This window comes from Pinus tabuliformis, chromosome 1_2 (assembly GCF_031772625.1).
Source record: "Pinus tabuliformis cultivar Carrire ecotype Pingquan chromosome 1_2, CPIR1, whole genome shotgun sequence".
NCBI lineage: Eukaryota > Viridiplantae > Streptophyta > Pinopsida > Pinales > Pinaceae > Pinus > Pinus tabuliformis.
The window spans coordinates 965,936,481-965,951,510 of NC_142298.1; the positions used below are offsets into that span (position 1 = coordinate 965,936,481).

The window sequence follows — 15,030 nt, forward strand, 5'->3', positions numbered from 1 at the left end:
CGTTGACTCATATGGGTTTACATAGCTTCGTTCTAGAATGTGTTTGCATACACTATGAGTGAATGGTCTCGCTCTTTTAAGGCAAACAACGTATGACAAAACTGTTATAACAAATAATAACAGTAGAACATACCAATGAGAAGAGCGGAACTACGATGGATAGTAGAGATCATTGTTGCCTTTGGTTTGTACTGCAATGATGGTGCAATAAATAGTTGATTTTTATCGTATAGCTCACTTCATGGATATGAATATTGGAATTACAAATGGATAACAAATAACAAAAAATGTAGATCTATAATCCCCATAATATACTGTTGTAAAAGCATTTAATTTTCATGTCAAGTATGATTACAAATACATAATACATGACACCAAAAAAATCTGATTTTTGCAGACCAATGATAAGATTGAAAGCTTTGGCTATTATGCTTTTCAGAAGCTATAATGTAGAAGAACTTTGGGAATTTGAGGCAAGTGCATCACTCCTTGTTCCAACTGCCTCGCTAAGTAAATTAGATATGCTTCGATTCAATCCCCCAGAAGCAAGTGAATTTGCCATGAAATCATTTCTAATATTCTCCAAGACCATGGCCACATCTCTCATGGTTGGTCTTTCTTCAGGTGAATCTTTTGAACAAATTAGACCAACATGTAGCAAAGAAAATAGACAGTTGTGCAGACTATTTTCTTCAAATTCATATCCATCTACCTCATCAAAAACATTGTTATCAATTACCTCCTTCAAACTATTTGGAAATGCTTGATCCACCCACTTGTGCAAAGTTGGGTCTCCAACAAACATGTCACTCGTTGGTCGTTTTCTAGTTAGCATTTCCAATAACATAATTCCATAGCTATAAACATCTCCTTTAGTGGAAATTGCCGCACCCAATCCATACTCTGCAACAACAACAACCATCACAAAAATTTACTCAACCACTCCATTTATACAAAATTGTTACTAAGAAAATACTAATGAATTAGTGCTTTAAAAGCCATACCTGGTGCAATGTCGCCCATAGATCCTTTCAAAGCAAGTGTTGATGTAAGTGAATCAGTGTATGTTGCACCAATTAGTCTTGCAATACCAAAATCTGTTACATGGCCTGACATGTCTTCATCCAAAAGCACATTGTTTGGTTTTATATCACAATGCACTACTTGCACAAAAGAATCATGGTGGAGATATTCCATGGCATGGGCTACATCTATGGCAATGTCTAATCGTGTTTTCAATCCCAATTCACACACATCTTGACCATTGTCATCTCTACCAGGATACAAATGTTTCTCTAAACTTCCTTTGGGCATAAACTCAAACACTAAACCTTTGAAATAGAAGTTGGAACATGAGGTTATGATTCTCACCAAATTTCGGTGTCGAACCATTTGCAAGACAACACATTCAGCTTTAAAACTATTTTCAACCTGGTCATTTTGCAACTGGAGCACCTTAACAACAACAAATAATCCATCCCTCAAAATTCCTTTATACATTAACCCATAACTCCCTTTCCCCAGCAAGTTGGCCTCAGCGAATCCATTAGTTGCCATGTGAAGCTCTTGATATGAAATCCTTTGGCGCACTAGCTTTTGGAAAATACGCTGTGAGAAATCAAAGTTTTGCATATGTATATTCCTTTTCCAAAGGAATCCCAAAAGTAAGAAACACAGCATAAAAATAATAGCTCCACTCACTAGCAATACTATTCTTTTCAGAAATGAAGAATGGCTTTTGGAAGTTGGACATGCAGATAAATTGAATATTTGTGGTCCACAAAGACTAGGGTTTCCAAATAAGGACAATGCAAATGTTTTATTTGAAAAGAAACCTCCTCTTGGAATTTCCCCTGTGAGGTTGTTGAAAGACAAATTCAAATATTGAAGCATTTTCAACTTCACAAGAGTAACTGGTATTGTACCAAATAAGGAATTGGTGGAGAGATCTAGGACCACAAGACTTTGTAATTTTTCAAGTGAATCTAGAATAGAGCCTTGGAAGAAATTTTGAGACAAATTCAGTGTTTGTAGTTCACTACAACTTCCAAGCGTAGGTGGTATGACCCCGGTCAATTGATTGGAAGAGACGTCTATAGCTTGAGCCATCGTAATTTTACTGATCTCCATAGGCAAGGAGATTTCTAATAAATTACATGACAAATTCAAATAGAAATATAGATTATAAAGTTCAGCGATTTCTGTTGGTATGCTACTAGTTAGCATATTATGAGACAAGTCAAGCAATTCCAAATTTATGCAGTTTCCTAAGCTGGCAGGTATGGCTCCAGACAATCGATTGTGATGGAGGACGACTCTTCTAAGTTGTTTAAGGGGTGCAAGGGAAACATGAATCTTTCCAGAGAGCATGTTTTCATTAATGTCTAAGAGATCAAGGTGTTGCAATTGCTCAAAGTCATCAGGGATGTTTCCTTCTAATTTATTGTTACTTAAGTACAATCTTTCTAATTTTTTAAGTTTTCCTAATGGTGGAATGTTGCCACTGAAAAGGTTTCTACTTAAATTAAGATAAGTTAGGCTAGTGGGGTTGGCAATTTGTGGAGGGATGTTTCCTTGTATTATATTGTCCAAAAACAACAAGAAAGAATAATTGGTAGAAAGCTTACCTATGGAAGGGGGCAAGACACCACCTAGTTAGGCCGATAGGCCTTCCTTTGAAAGGAGAGTTTCGTCGTCCCTTTGCTTGTCAGACTGACACTTGGCAGGGCATAGAGTCGGCATAAACCCTCTAACCACCCACACCTTCATCGCCTTCTTCTGCGCTGACAGACGGTGAATTTCTTCTGCACTTACTTCGAAAAGGCAATAATCAAGCAAACAATGGAGGCGGAGAAGGAGATTCTACCGATAAAAGGAGGAGGAAACAAGAAGCCATCGCCGGTTCTTCATCATCAGCCGATGAAGAGCCATGGCAGCTAAAGGATCCAGCAGTTGCAGAGCCTTAAACTGATTTGCTTTCCTGGTCTGCATTCCAGTGCAGGGCAGTGGGCAGAGACAACCTACCAATCCATCGTCTAAAAATGATCAGCCTACTCTATTAAGTGGAACCGATTATGTTCTCACTTATGAAGATAATGAAGGGGATCGTATGCTGGTTGGAGACGTACCTTGGGAGTGAGTATAATTAGATATGGAATTGTCTTGAAATACCAGTTCATATACCCAGCTGTTCTGATATCTAATCTTGGTGTTTTTGCAGCATGTTTGTGAGTACAGTGAAGAGGCTGCGTATCATGAAGAGCTCAGAAGCACGGGGATTAGGTACTAACATTTTCTGCCTTGTCTCAGTTAGAAGGCTTCTTTTGCCTATAGTTTGGGTTCATAGAGCTTCTTTCACTCAAAGATTGTCAAACTGTGGTATATACATTTTTATTTAACTGCGATGGTGTTTTGATACCTGCATATATCTTGATGCCAACCATTTTTCTGGTGTATTGAACAGCACCGAGGCATCCTCTGAAGCCACAGGGTCAAGTGACCCAGTGACTAAATGATTGAAAGCTCCAGTAAAGGGATCCGAAATGGAGGGGATCCCATTAGCAGCAGTGAAGGTTGGGGTGGTTTAAAGTGTGCGGGAAGGTAGGCAAGTTTTCATCGGGAATTGAAGAATTTTTTCTTGATGGTGGGGTGTAAAATACGATTTGAATATAATGTCAGTAAGAGTATCCAGAGAGGTATTCTCTTGCATGCATCATGACTTAATGGTTGTGTTGTATTATTTCGGCAGTTTTCTTCAAAGGCATACAAGAAATGCCTGTCTTCTCTCTTGGGATGTGCTGGAGGCATTGCCTTGTGACTCCAAGCACATTCCGGATATTGCGTGGCTTCTTTCTCTGAAACATGAACATAGACTAGGTTTTTTGCTTCCTTTTTCTCTTTTGTTAACTGACATGGGGAATGTTTCCCATCTCTGTACTTTGAGGAACTGACCTCATGTTGTTTGTATATTTATTTGTATGACCTATTAAAATATGGTTTGAAGTGCTTTCCAATTGCAAAGGTGATTTCACAATGTTTCTTTGTGAGAACAGCTCCAATGTGGGTTTTCTTTGTATGTGCTTTGGATGGGTCACGTGTGCTGATTGTGGCATTGCCATTGACATGTAGAGCTTCAGGATTGTGCTTGGAAGGGTTTGTCCAGCACATATTTCAGGTTGGATAGCTGGGGTCTCGGAGAATTAAAATGATTTGACTATTTTCTCTGCTTGGAAAATTCAAGTTGCCAACAGTTGTGTATAGCAAGTGCAGTCTTGTAAATCTGGTAGTAATGAGGTGCTGCTTGGCAGCTATGGACTTTCTGTACCTGTGGGTTACTTTTTCATTTATTTAACATTAGTTTCAGATCATGAATCTCCTTACTGTAGTGATCTGGGTCTAGTATACCTTTCTTTTTAGCAATTTACAAATCTTTTGTGAAAGCCTCTTTCTGTTTCTTTGAAAGGATAAGTGTTGCTGAATATGGTTGACTAGAAGTCTATTGGTATTTGCTAAACAATGAGAAATTATGATTGTGAATTGGAATAGCAGTGCCTATCTAATTGTGTACCAATGAGAAATTATGATTGTGAATTGGAATAGCTGTGCCTATCTAATTGTGGATGCTGAGTCTGACCCATGGTCCTCTGTCTCTCTCTAATCATGCTGTAAAAGATATTGTGGAGTATTTAACTATTGCCCCTATGTTTGCATGCATTATAATGCATCTATTAGCAGGTTTAATTTAAAGACATAATGTAGTGATTGTAACTACTGATTATAAATAACTAAATTATTTATATAATTACACAAAATATCTAGATAATGTCGGTTTATAAAAATATACTTGTGAAGAAATCAGATCCCTCTAGGCTCATGTTAGATCCTTATTTAAATTGATCTATGCTGGTTTTAAATAAAGTAGTCTAATAAACGTTTTTGTCTTTTTTGCTGGATTTAGTCGATATAATTTTTGGTAAAATTGTGAATTTTAGTTGTTTTAAATGTGTTTTTTAAGGCAGAAATAGATTGATTCAGCTCACTGGAAAATTCGTGGGGCAGATTATACAGTTGGAACTTATGATTCCAAGAAATCCTTATCAAATTTTGAACAAAATTGATAAGAAAAAATGCCTAGGAAAAAACAAAATGTCTAACAATTAGAAGGTATCATTTTTTAACAGGTAAATCAATGAGAACTGATATATTTTTAAGAAACTGTAATTCACAAAAATAATGTCATATGCACAGCCTATTGTCTCAAATTTGTAATGATTTGATCATTGAATTGGCCTTTGGGAATGATATTATTTTACAGCAACATAATGCCTATTGGTACAAAACTGTAGTGTGCTGATCATTGAATTGGCCATTGGGAATGGCAGGCTATAGAATGCATTGGAAATAGTATTTCTATTATACTAGCATAGATCTAGCTCTTCACATGCATGTTAGAGTGTCAAGTATTCTGAGTTGAGTTATTTTAGTTTCATATTGTCTACATATGGCTCTTGGGCCTTTACTCGGATTTTAAAAGTAATATCATTTTCATTTTGGAGGACAGGTTTTTTCAGTCGACATTCTTTACTGTAGATTACAGCTGCTGGATTATAATGTGGATAAGTTTAGGTCCTGTTCATCTTTCTGAAAGGTAAATGAAATGGTGTCATTGGTTGCCATCTGAAAGTTTTTGTTGCCTGGATATCAAATTTCCTCGTGGTTTACTTACATCAGCTGCTTATTTTAATAGATCAATGGAGACCGCATTCGTAAATGTTAATCTGTGCTTTTTGTTGGTTAAATGATCTGTGTTTTGCAATACGAGAAAGCAGGTTGGGCTCTAGAGCCCAAATGGCAAGATTCCTTCTACATTAAACAACAAAAACATGTCAGCATTTTATCCTTAAATCACATTCACAAACTTGAGTTTTATATCATTTGGATATTCAGCTTTCGAAGATGCTCCAGACACTCACAATGGGTTGCACACTGCTATTACTCTGTTTTCGAAAACTCTCAATTGCTTAGAAATTTGCAGATATGGACATAAATCCAATAACAATATCAATTTACCATGTCCAATAATCTCAAGATTACAAATGATAAGAAACCATCATTACAGCCACCATAATAAAGAAATAAACTACACCTTGAGTCACAGGAAACAATATTTTGCAAAGAGAATAACATAAAAATGCGCCCTGAACAATTATTCAGAAAACTGAGGAACTGTAAGTAACTGTAATTCTTATCCTTAAACTTTCATCTTTTTCTGTTATAAATGTGATGGTGGTTAAATGAATGTATAAGATTTTTAATATTTATGGCCTTTTCTTATAAATTTTGGTTAACAATTGTTGTACAGGAAAGCACGGTGGCGCTAATGGAGATGAGGAAGAAGAGCCACAACATTGGAAAGAAGATCCTTGTGGCAATTGAGATTAGCAGCAATGCCCTCCCTTGCGCAAAAAAAGATCCTTGTGGCAATTGAGATTAGCAGCAATGCCCTCCCTTGCGAAAAAAAGATCCTTGTGGCAATTGAGATTAGCAGCAATGCCCTCCCTTGCGAAAAACCTGAGGATTTCTCATTAGGTCCTTCTCTAGAGATATTCAATATTTGTCATGCTTGTATTAAGTAAGTTGGCCTCATGAGAGGTGCATAACACAAAAATGTGTACATTAGAAAAATTTCATTCAACTTGGAATATTGTTTGAAGTTCATTTTATAAGGATGAGGCATTGCTCACTACCAAAGAGTCTGAATTTGCATGATTGAAAAGCGTTGCTTGGATGATGCTACATGCACATGTTTACGGAAGAAAACTAGGTCTATGTGTTGCTTGTCTGTCAAACACGGATGTTTAGATCTGATATAACTGCTACCATTCATAATTTGACATATGACTTGCCTGCATGGTCTGTCAGCATATATCCCATTGCAAGAATGTGGCATTCAATACTGCAAAGGTGAGTTGGTTTTCCTTGGTTGCATGAAGGTTAATTGAATTGGCATTGAACTGTTACCCATCTGGCAGTGTTCCTACTCATCATTTTGTGTATTGCATAATCATCTATCATTTCTAAAAAGTTCTACTTTTGTCTGGGATAATTTTATTGGGCTATGAAGGTGGTTATTATTAGGGGTCTGATTAGTCAGGTGATAAGATTTAGAAAGCTCGTGTTTGTCTAGTGGTAGAGAAAATTAGGACACCAAGCAAAAGTTATCAAGCAACCACAAATATGGTGTTAATATTTAGAAAAAGCGTAGTTATCACACGAAGCAACAGTGTGTGCTTTTCTTAAATATTTGCAACCAAGTGATTAAGAAAGTTGAGGTAAACTCTCTTGCTGATTCATCATTGTATCACCTTTTATTGAGTACTTGCCACACTCCCTTTCCTGGTTTTTTTGTTTTGTCCAGTATATGTTGGTTGATTATTGTTCTGCTAATACTGTTGTCAATCTAGGAGTGTATCAGTAGTGAGTTTGTGCATTTCCAAACGTCTGCCTTGCAATTTTGAGATGCAGGACTGCAAATTCACATTTTTGGAGTTGATTGGGTTTATCTCTTATGTTTTTGTTATGTTTTTTTGTTGGGATTTTGGAATCAAATGAGTGGGCTTTTTGTCCATTATTTCGCTCTCTTTAAAAAGGCTTCTATGAACGCTTTCTCATCCAATTGCACAAACCTATTTTTTGGTTCATCTATATAAATGATACTAAATGAATTTTATGAAAATCAACTTACAATTAGTTAATGTTTTAGTTATAGTGTGAACCACCAATGTAAGTGATTTGTTTTAATATTTGCAAATCTAATTCCCCGCTTTTCAATTACCATGTAAAACACTGTAATTTACTTTTCCGCTGGTACACGCTGGTCATCGTGGTTAGTGCCTTCGTCACTACTGAGCTTTATATATGCTTGCCTATCTATATAGGTTTCCTTCTTTTACTAATCCTATCGGCCTCTCTTTGTACCTTTTGGGACAATTGCTAGTTTATTACCTCTCAACTTTAGTAGTTGTAAGTGGGAACCATTGGTAAGTACTACAAGAAAAGGCATGGATGTAGAGTTGCCATGGTTAAGATCATTATATTGCAACCGTAGCTCTTCTAGGAGGGATAACTTACCCAACTCTGTAGGAATACTCCCACTCAACTTATTTTCATCCAGATCAAGCATTTTGAGTTTAGAACAATTTCCAATAGAAATCGGTATGTTTCCACACGATTGATTTCTCCACAAATTGAGGTAACTCAAGTTGTGAAGCTTGGCAACAAATTCTGGTGAAATGACACCTGTGAGACTGTTTATCTCCATGGTCAATTCAATCAAAGATGAAAGGTTGCGCAAGGAAGAGGAAATGGTACCTGTGAGTTTGTTGCTTCCTAAGTAAAGGTACCGCAGATGTGTAAGGGAACCCATCTCCCGGGGGATGTTTCCGCTGAGACTGCTTAGGTCAATAGCCAATACAATCAGAACTGAAAGGTTGCCCAAAGAAGAGGGAATGGTACCTGTGAGTTTGTTACTTTCTAAGTAAAGGCTCTGCAGATGTGTAAGGGAACACAACTCCCGGGGGATGTTTCCACTGAGACTGTTTACCCCAATACCCAAAACAATCAAAGATGAAAGGTTGCCCAAGGAAGAGGAAATGGTACCTGTGAGTTTGTTGCTTCCTAAGTAAAGGTACTGCAGATGTGTAAGGGAACCCATCTCCCGGGGGGATGTTTCCGCTGAGACTGTTTAGGTCAATAGCCAATACAATCAGAGCTGAAAGGTTGCCCAAGGAAGAGGGGATAGTACCTGTGAGTTTGTTGCTTTCTAAGTAAAGGCTCTGCAGATGTGTAAGGGAACCGAACTCCCGGGGAATGTTTCCGCTGAGACTGTTTAGGTCAATTGTCAATTCAATCAAAGATGAAAGGTTGCCCAATGAAGAGGTAATCGTACCTGTGAGTTCGTTGCTTCCTAAGTAAAGATTCTGCAGACGTGTAAGGGAACCCAACTCTCGGGTGATGATTCCGGTGAGATTGTTGAAGGAGAGTGCCAGATAAACAAAATTTCTGCAACTGCGAAGCTGACCCGGCATAGTTCCTTCCAATTGATTGTGGCTCAACCGGAGAGTTCTCAGCCGAGAGAGGCGTCGCAATTGAGATGGGATATGACCATGGAGCATATTTCCTGAGAGATTGAGTGAGCGGAGAAATGACAAATTGGCGAGGGAAGGAGAAATGGGGCCCCACAGATCCATGGAGGTCAGGTTCAGGGCGAACACTCTGTTGGGATGACGACGGCTGCAGGTGACTGCAGTCCTGATGCACATGGGTACGGTGACATTCCAATCGGCCATGGACTGATGTGGATCGCTGGGGATGAGCTTTCTGAATGCCAGCAGAGATTGCTGATCATCTTGAAATGAGTGCGCAGAAAAGAAGAAAAAACTGCAGAGCAGAAACAGCGTAGGAAAAACAAAATAGAGAGACGGCATCATGGTTAAAGTCAGTTCTTGGGTGTGGGTGTTGTGTTGACCGAAAGAGAGTTTCCGTAGGGGCAGAGCAGGAACAAGAGGCGAAAATGCAAAGGAGAGTTGGAGATGAAAGGAGCTTCTTGAAACTATTTATAAAAGGAAAAGGAAGAGGCTGCGAAGTGATCGCTCGGCGGAGAGCTCAACAGTCAAGATACCAAACCTGATTTTCCACGTTGCCAGTGAAAACACCAAGAAAAAGCAGAGTGGAAAAGAAAATTGGAAGTAACAGTACCATCGTTTCCACTTAATTGTCCGACGTTCCCGCTTTCCTCAGCTGACTGCTGAAAACTGGAGCGCACCCATGTGACATCGCAACATATTTTCCACCTTCTCAAGAAGAAATGAAGAAAAGGCTTTCCTCAGCTGACCGCTGAAAACTGGAGCGCACCCATGTGACATCGCAACTTCTTTTCCACATTCTCAAGAAGAAATGAAGAAAAGGCTTTCCTCAGCTGACCGCTGAAAACTAGAGCGCACATGGACTAGAGCGCACCCATGTGACATCGCAACTTATTTTCCACCTTCTCAGGAAGAAATGAAGAAAAAGCTTTCCTCAGCTGACCGCTGAAAACTGGAGCGCACCCATGTGACATCGCAACTTATTTTCCACATTCTCAGGAAGAACTGAAGAAAAGGCGCGGAAATTTGTATAGAAAACATTAAAGGTCGCCGCAGTGTCGCAGAAGCAATTCATCCGAGATTCTAGTATGTTCCACTTCATTTCCTCCGGCATTCCCGCTTACCACGCCTTTGGATATTTCGATCGACAAGCGCCCTTTACTACGTTTTTATTTATTTTCCACTTCATTTCCTCGCACAATCCGCTTACTCCATTTTTAATCATTTTACCACTTAATTACTCCGACAAATCTGTTTATTACATATTTAATTATTTTCCACGTCCTGTTTTTTTTCCCACATTCATAATGCCATTCCGTTATTGCGGTTTAAATATTTTTCACTTCATTTGCCCGGCCAACCCCATTTATTGTATTTTTAATTATTTTCCACTTTATTTCTTTACATATTTGCCTTGTAATTATTTTCTCGTACATTTCTTTAAACATTCTCGCATTTTTAACCATTTTAATTTTATTTTTACTATTTTAAAATAATAATAAAAATTAATTTAATTTTTAAAAGGTTAGTAAATATTTACTTCGTAAAATATTTTTAATAACAATAACACATCAAAAGTTATATATCTTTTTTATTTTTTAATTGAATTGATTAATTAAAAAAGTTATATGAACATGTCTTAGGCATGTTGTATTAGTAAGCTCATGATATTAATCTATAGTATTGTAACAAAGCTTGTTTGTAAATTTGATTATAAATCTTCATAATAAAATGGGGTGAATTTTCATAATTAAAAACTTTGTTACATATTAGCTCAAAAGCAAGAGACAAGTTGAAAGCTCCTCACTATAGATTCACTTAAACGCAACAAAATTACTCTATTTCAAAGCATCAATATGACAATTTATGAGGCTTGAACCTCGGTGGGGATGATAACAACTATTCTACACAACCACCCAAGCTAAACTTAATTGAATGTGAAATATATATATAGAGAGAGAGAATCTTTTATAACTAGTGTTGTCAAACCAACATTATTTGTTAATGCAAGTTGACTCATCATCTTTATTCAAGGAAAACCATGCCACTAGAATTATCCACCAGTGGCTCTTAAGGGGACATGCTTTCACTCCTATCAAATACCTCTAGGGCTTGGGTTGTAAACCTATTTCCTTGCATCTAAGGAAAACTAGCTCTTATCTGAGCAAAACCAATTTTGGGGCATACTCCAAGCCCATTTTATCATGTATATGTTTAACTCATATTAATTCTTTTTATAATAATAATAAAATTATAAGTAGGTTAATTTTTGTATTTGGTTAACCCACAAAACTTTGGATTGACACTGAATGGATGTTATGTTAAGGCCCCCATAGATTATGTGTTATGTTAAAGCCCCCATAGATTATGTATTATGAAGTAAACATATTGATGCCTAACAATTTACCAAATATTTAATTTATATAATTGTGATTTCAATCCCTCATAAATATTTACCTACCAAAAAAAACTTATATTATGTATTATGAAATAAGCATTTTGATATCTATCAATTTACTAATCATTTAATTTATATAAATATATTTATTATTTTCTATTTCATTTCTTAAAACTGTTCTCCTCATTATCCTCATTATACTTGTAATATCCTCTTATTTCATTGTTACAATTTCATCTCTTTTAATTTAATATTTATTACTATTAATTTCATATAACAATATGACCATTGATTTCATTTAAAAATAAAAGACTACAACTTTATTTGATAATTACCATATATAGTTAAGTACCTCTTCATTTTCAATTTTAAACCTCATGTAAGATGAAAGTGTCTTATTGATTTTAGAAAATATATAATTAAAAAATATTTTTAAATTATTAAATTATTTTCATTACATATTCTGCTAGTTTTACTTTGAATTATTTGGAGTTGTCTTTAGTGCGATTTTTTGGAGTTTCCGGTGCCAGAATCCAGTGGAACAAATTGTGGTGAAATCTTGATTTGGGTTATTTAAACTAGTTTTTTGACTGTATATATGGATTGCGCACACTGGGAGCACTTCTATTGTGCAGGTTTACCCATCAAACTTGTGATTTCAATGAATTCCTACCGAATTTTAGAGAAATTAGACCGGAAAAATCCACCGAAAAAACTTACAAAAAATTACATTAAACACAACTTCGATTATTTTGCACTACATTTCCTTAAAACATTTTCACTTATAATCATTTTTCTCTTCATTTCCAATCCCACTTACTCGGCTTTTAGTATCCAGTTCATTCCAACTCCGAATTATTTTGCACTGCATTTCCTTAAAACATTCACTTATAATCATTTTTCTCTTGATTTCCAATCCCACTTATACTCCGCTTTTAGTATCCAGTTCATTCCATTACAAGCCCACCGAAGTTGTTTTAATGTCTATGATTATTAATTTCGCCTAGCAAAAATGGTACCGGTTCGTATCGCTGTATTTGATATAAAATAACGAAAAGTTATTTAAAAAAAAAAAAAAAATAGTAAGAAGATGAAATGTAATTTTTTTACTATTTAATACGGAGATGATTAAAAAAAAATATTTTTTATTAAAAAAATGTAATTTTTTTATTACTTTATATGGAAATAGTAAGAAATAGTATTATTATACTGTAGACACAGACAGTGTATATCAGTTTTGTATTGATTATTTATTAATTGTGTTTGACCAAAAAAAAATTGCAAATTCTTTATAGTTTAACATTAACAATTGAATTTTATTTATTTTTTCATAATATTTAGAAAATGATTGTTCAATTTTTATGCTTCTTATTTTGTCATCATTACTTGCATACATATGTAATTAATAGAAAAACAATAACTATTGTACTCTCCCTATCAAAATATCATTGAATTCATATGGGCGAAAGAGATTCACTAAGATCGCCTCCATAAACTTTTCTTTTTATAATATATTCGTAGTAAACCCACCACCCATAAGAGTAGGATTAAGAGTCGGAAAGACTTAGAAATGTCAGTGTCCTAATCTAGAATATAAGTGGATTCCACGAAGCAGGTTGCGAAGCACCCGACTCATTAACGTGGAGACAAAGAGTATATTCACCAACTTGTATTGGGATAGTAAGAAAGGCCTTGCTTACAATTCCCATTAAGGGCGTATTGACATATTAATTTTTTGGGATTAGTTTAATAGAAGTTAGATATTGGTTTATCAAAATATCATTCAATTTATATAGGCGAAAGAGATTCACTAAGATCTTTTCCAGACAACTTCAAAGCCTCCATAAACTTTCCTTTTTATAATATATTCAAGTAGTAAACCCACCACCCATAAGAGTAGGATTAAGAGTCGGAAAGACTTAGAAATTATTAACGTGGAGACAAGAGTATATTCACCAACTTGTATTGGGATAGTAAGAAAGGCCTTGCTTACAATTCCCATAAAGGGAGTATTGACGTATTAACTTTTTTGGGATTAGTTTAATCGAAGTTAGATATTGGTTTTTTGAGATTAATTTAATAAAAGTTTTATGGGAGAGTTTTAATCTTCTTGCACGCGCTAAATAAATGGTAGGCTCCTCCAATCCATCTAGAACCAAGTTTTATGAAGTTTTGTAAAATTACTAGAACAATTTATTTTTTGGAAAGATAAATTATTTTAAGATTAAATGAATTGTTATTATTATATACATCATCTCACAAATATAACAAAATCTACCCAATTAAACCAAATTTTAAATATGATTATTAAACAACAACAAAAAATGAATTTAAATAATATAGACCTATCACCATTAGTATAATAATATCTAAACAACTAACAGTGATTTTGAATTTTGAATTTTAAAAAAGCAATGTGAATGTAAATAATATGGACATATATTTATGATTTTGAATTTTGAATTTTAAAAAAGCAATGTGAATGTAAATAATATGGACATATATTTATTATAGTAAATACAAAATTATTTTATTTATTTATTTTTAATTATTTTCAATATACTATTTTTAATTTTATCTTATTTTCTAGTTTTAGTTTTGTTTTGGATATGCATTTATATAAGTTTCTATTTGACTAAATGTTCATAATTTTTTACTTTAATTTAGTTATATTTAAACTAAGTAACAAGTATTCGCTACTATGTAGCTTGTTGATATTACATGATGTGTAATTCATTTTACGTTTAGTTTACATGTGATATTAATAACAAAAAATATTTTACTTGCCAACTATAAGTAAAATTTAAAATATTTCAGTGTCCATATTAAATAACACAATTTTATACCTACTTTATATAGAGAAAAATAAAGTAATTTAAAAATAATAATAATAATTCTTTTATTTTTACTTTGAGTAAAAGATTTAAACATGAAACATATAGAGAGAAAGAGCGAAAAAATTCTTATTCTATTAATAGTTGCTTTCTAATTCAAAGGATGAGGGATATTTGTAATTCTTTCAATGCTTAATATGGATTTGGATATGTAATATTTTAGAAAAATATTAATAATAAAAATAATTAAATATATGCATACACAAAAGAAATATGAGGGGGCATGTTTTAACATTTTAAATGGGGGTGAATCTCCATGATTAAAAACCTTGTTACATGTTATCCCAAAGGCAAGAGACAAGTTGCCAGTACAACCCGTTATATAGATTCACTTAAAAGCCCACAAAGTTACTCTATTCCAAAGCATCAATATGTCAATTTATGAGACTTGAACCGCGGTGAGGAGGATAACAACCAGAGAGAGAGAGAGAGAGACTTTCATAACTAGTGTTGTCAAACCAACAATGGGGACAGTTGGGACAGCCATCACTGGTTATTATTTGCTAATGCAGACCGATACATCATCTTTATTCAAGGAAAACCACGCCACCTGGAATTTCCCACTGGTAGCTCTTAAGGGGGCATGCTTTCACTC

General features: G+C 35.0%; 1 protein-coding gene and 1 long non-coding RNA gene across 2 annotated transcripts in view; one reads left to right on the plus strand and one right to left on the minus strand.

Annotated features, from left to right (window-relative positions):
- Window positions 1-442: 442 nt before the first annotated feature.
- The window catches only part of LOC149209194 (uncharacterized), a 45,756-nt gene continuing 31,168 nt past the window's right edge, over window positions 443-15,030 (minus strand). Inside the window, exons 4-8 of the mRNA XM_089398538.1 lie at window positions 8,659-9,438; window positions 8,005-8,594; window positions 4,381-4,395; window positions 1,005-2,651; window positions 443-903 (exon numbers count right to left, since the gene is read on the minus strand). Of these exons, the coding sequence (XP_089254664.1) occupies window positions 443-903; window positions 1,005-2,651; window positions 4,381-4,395; window positions 8,005-8,594; window positions 8,659-9,438 (3,493 nt within the window). The remainder of the gene's footprint in view (window positions 904-1,004; window positions 2,652-4,380; window positions 4,396-8,004; window positions 8,595-8,658; window positions 9,439-15,030) is intronic.
- On the plus strand, window positions 2,740-4,020 carry LOC149209195 (uncharacterized). The gene is made up of 3 exons (XR_016252834.1): window positions 2,740-3,135; window positions 3,221-3,282; window positions 3,464-4,020. It is a non-coding gene; the product is annotated as an uncharacterized LOC149209195 (long non-coding RNA).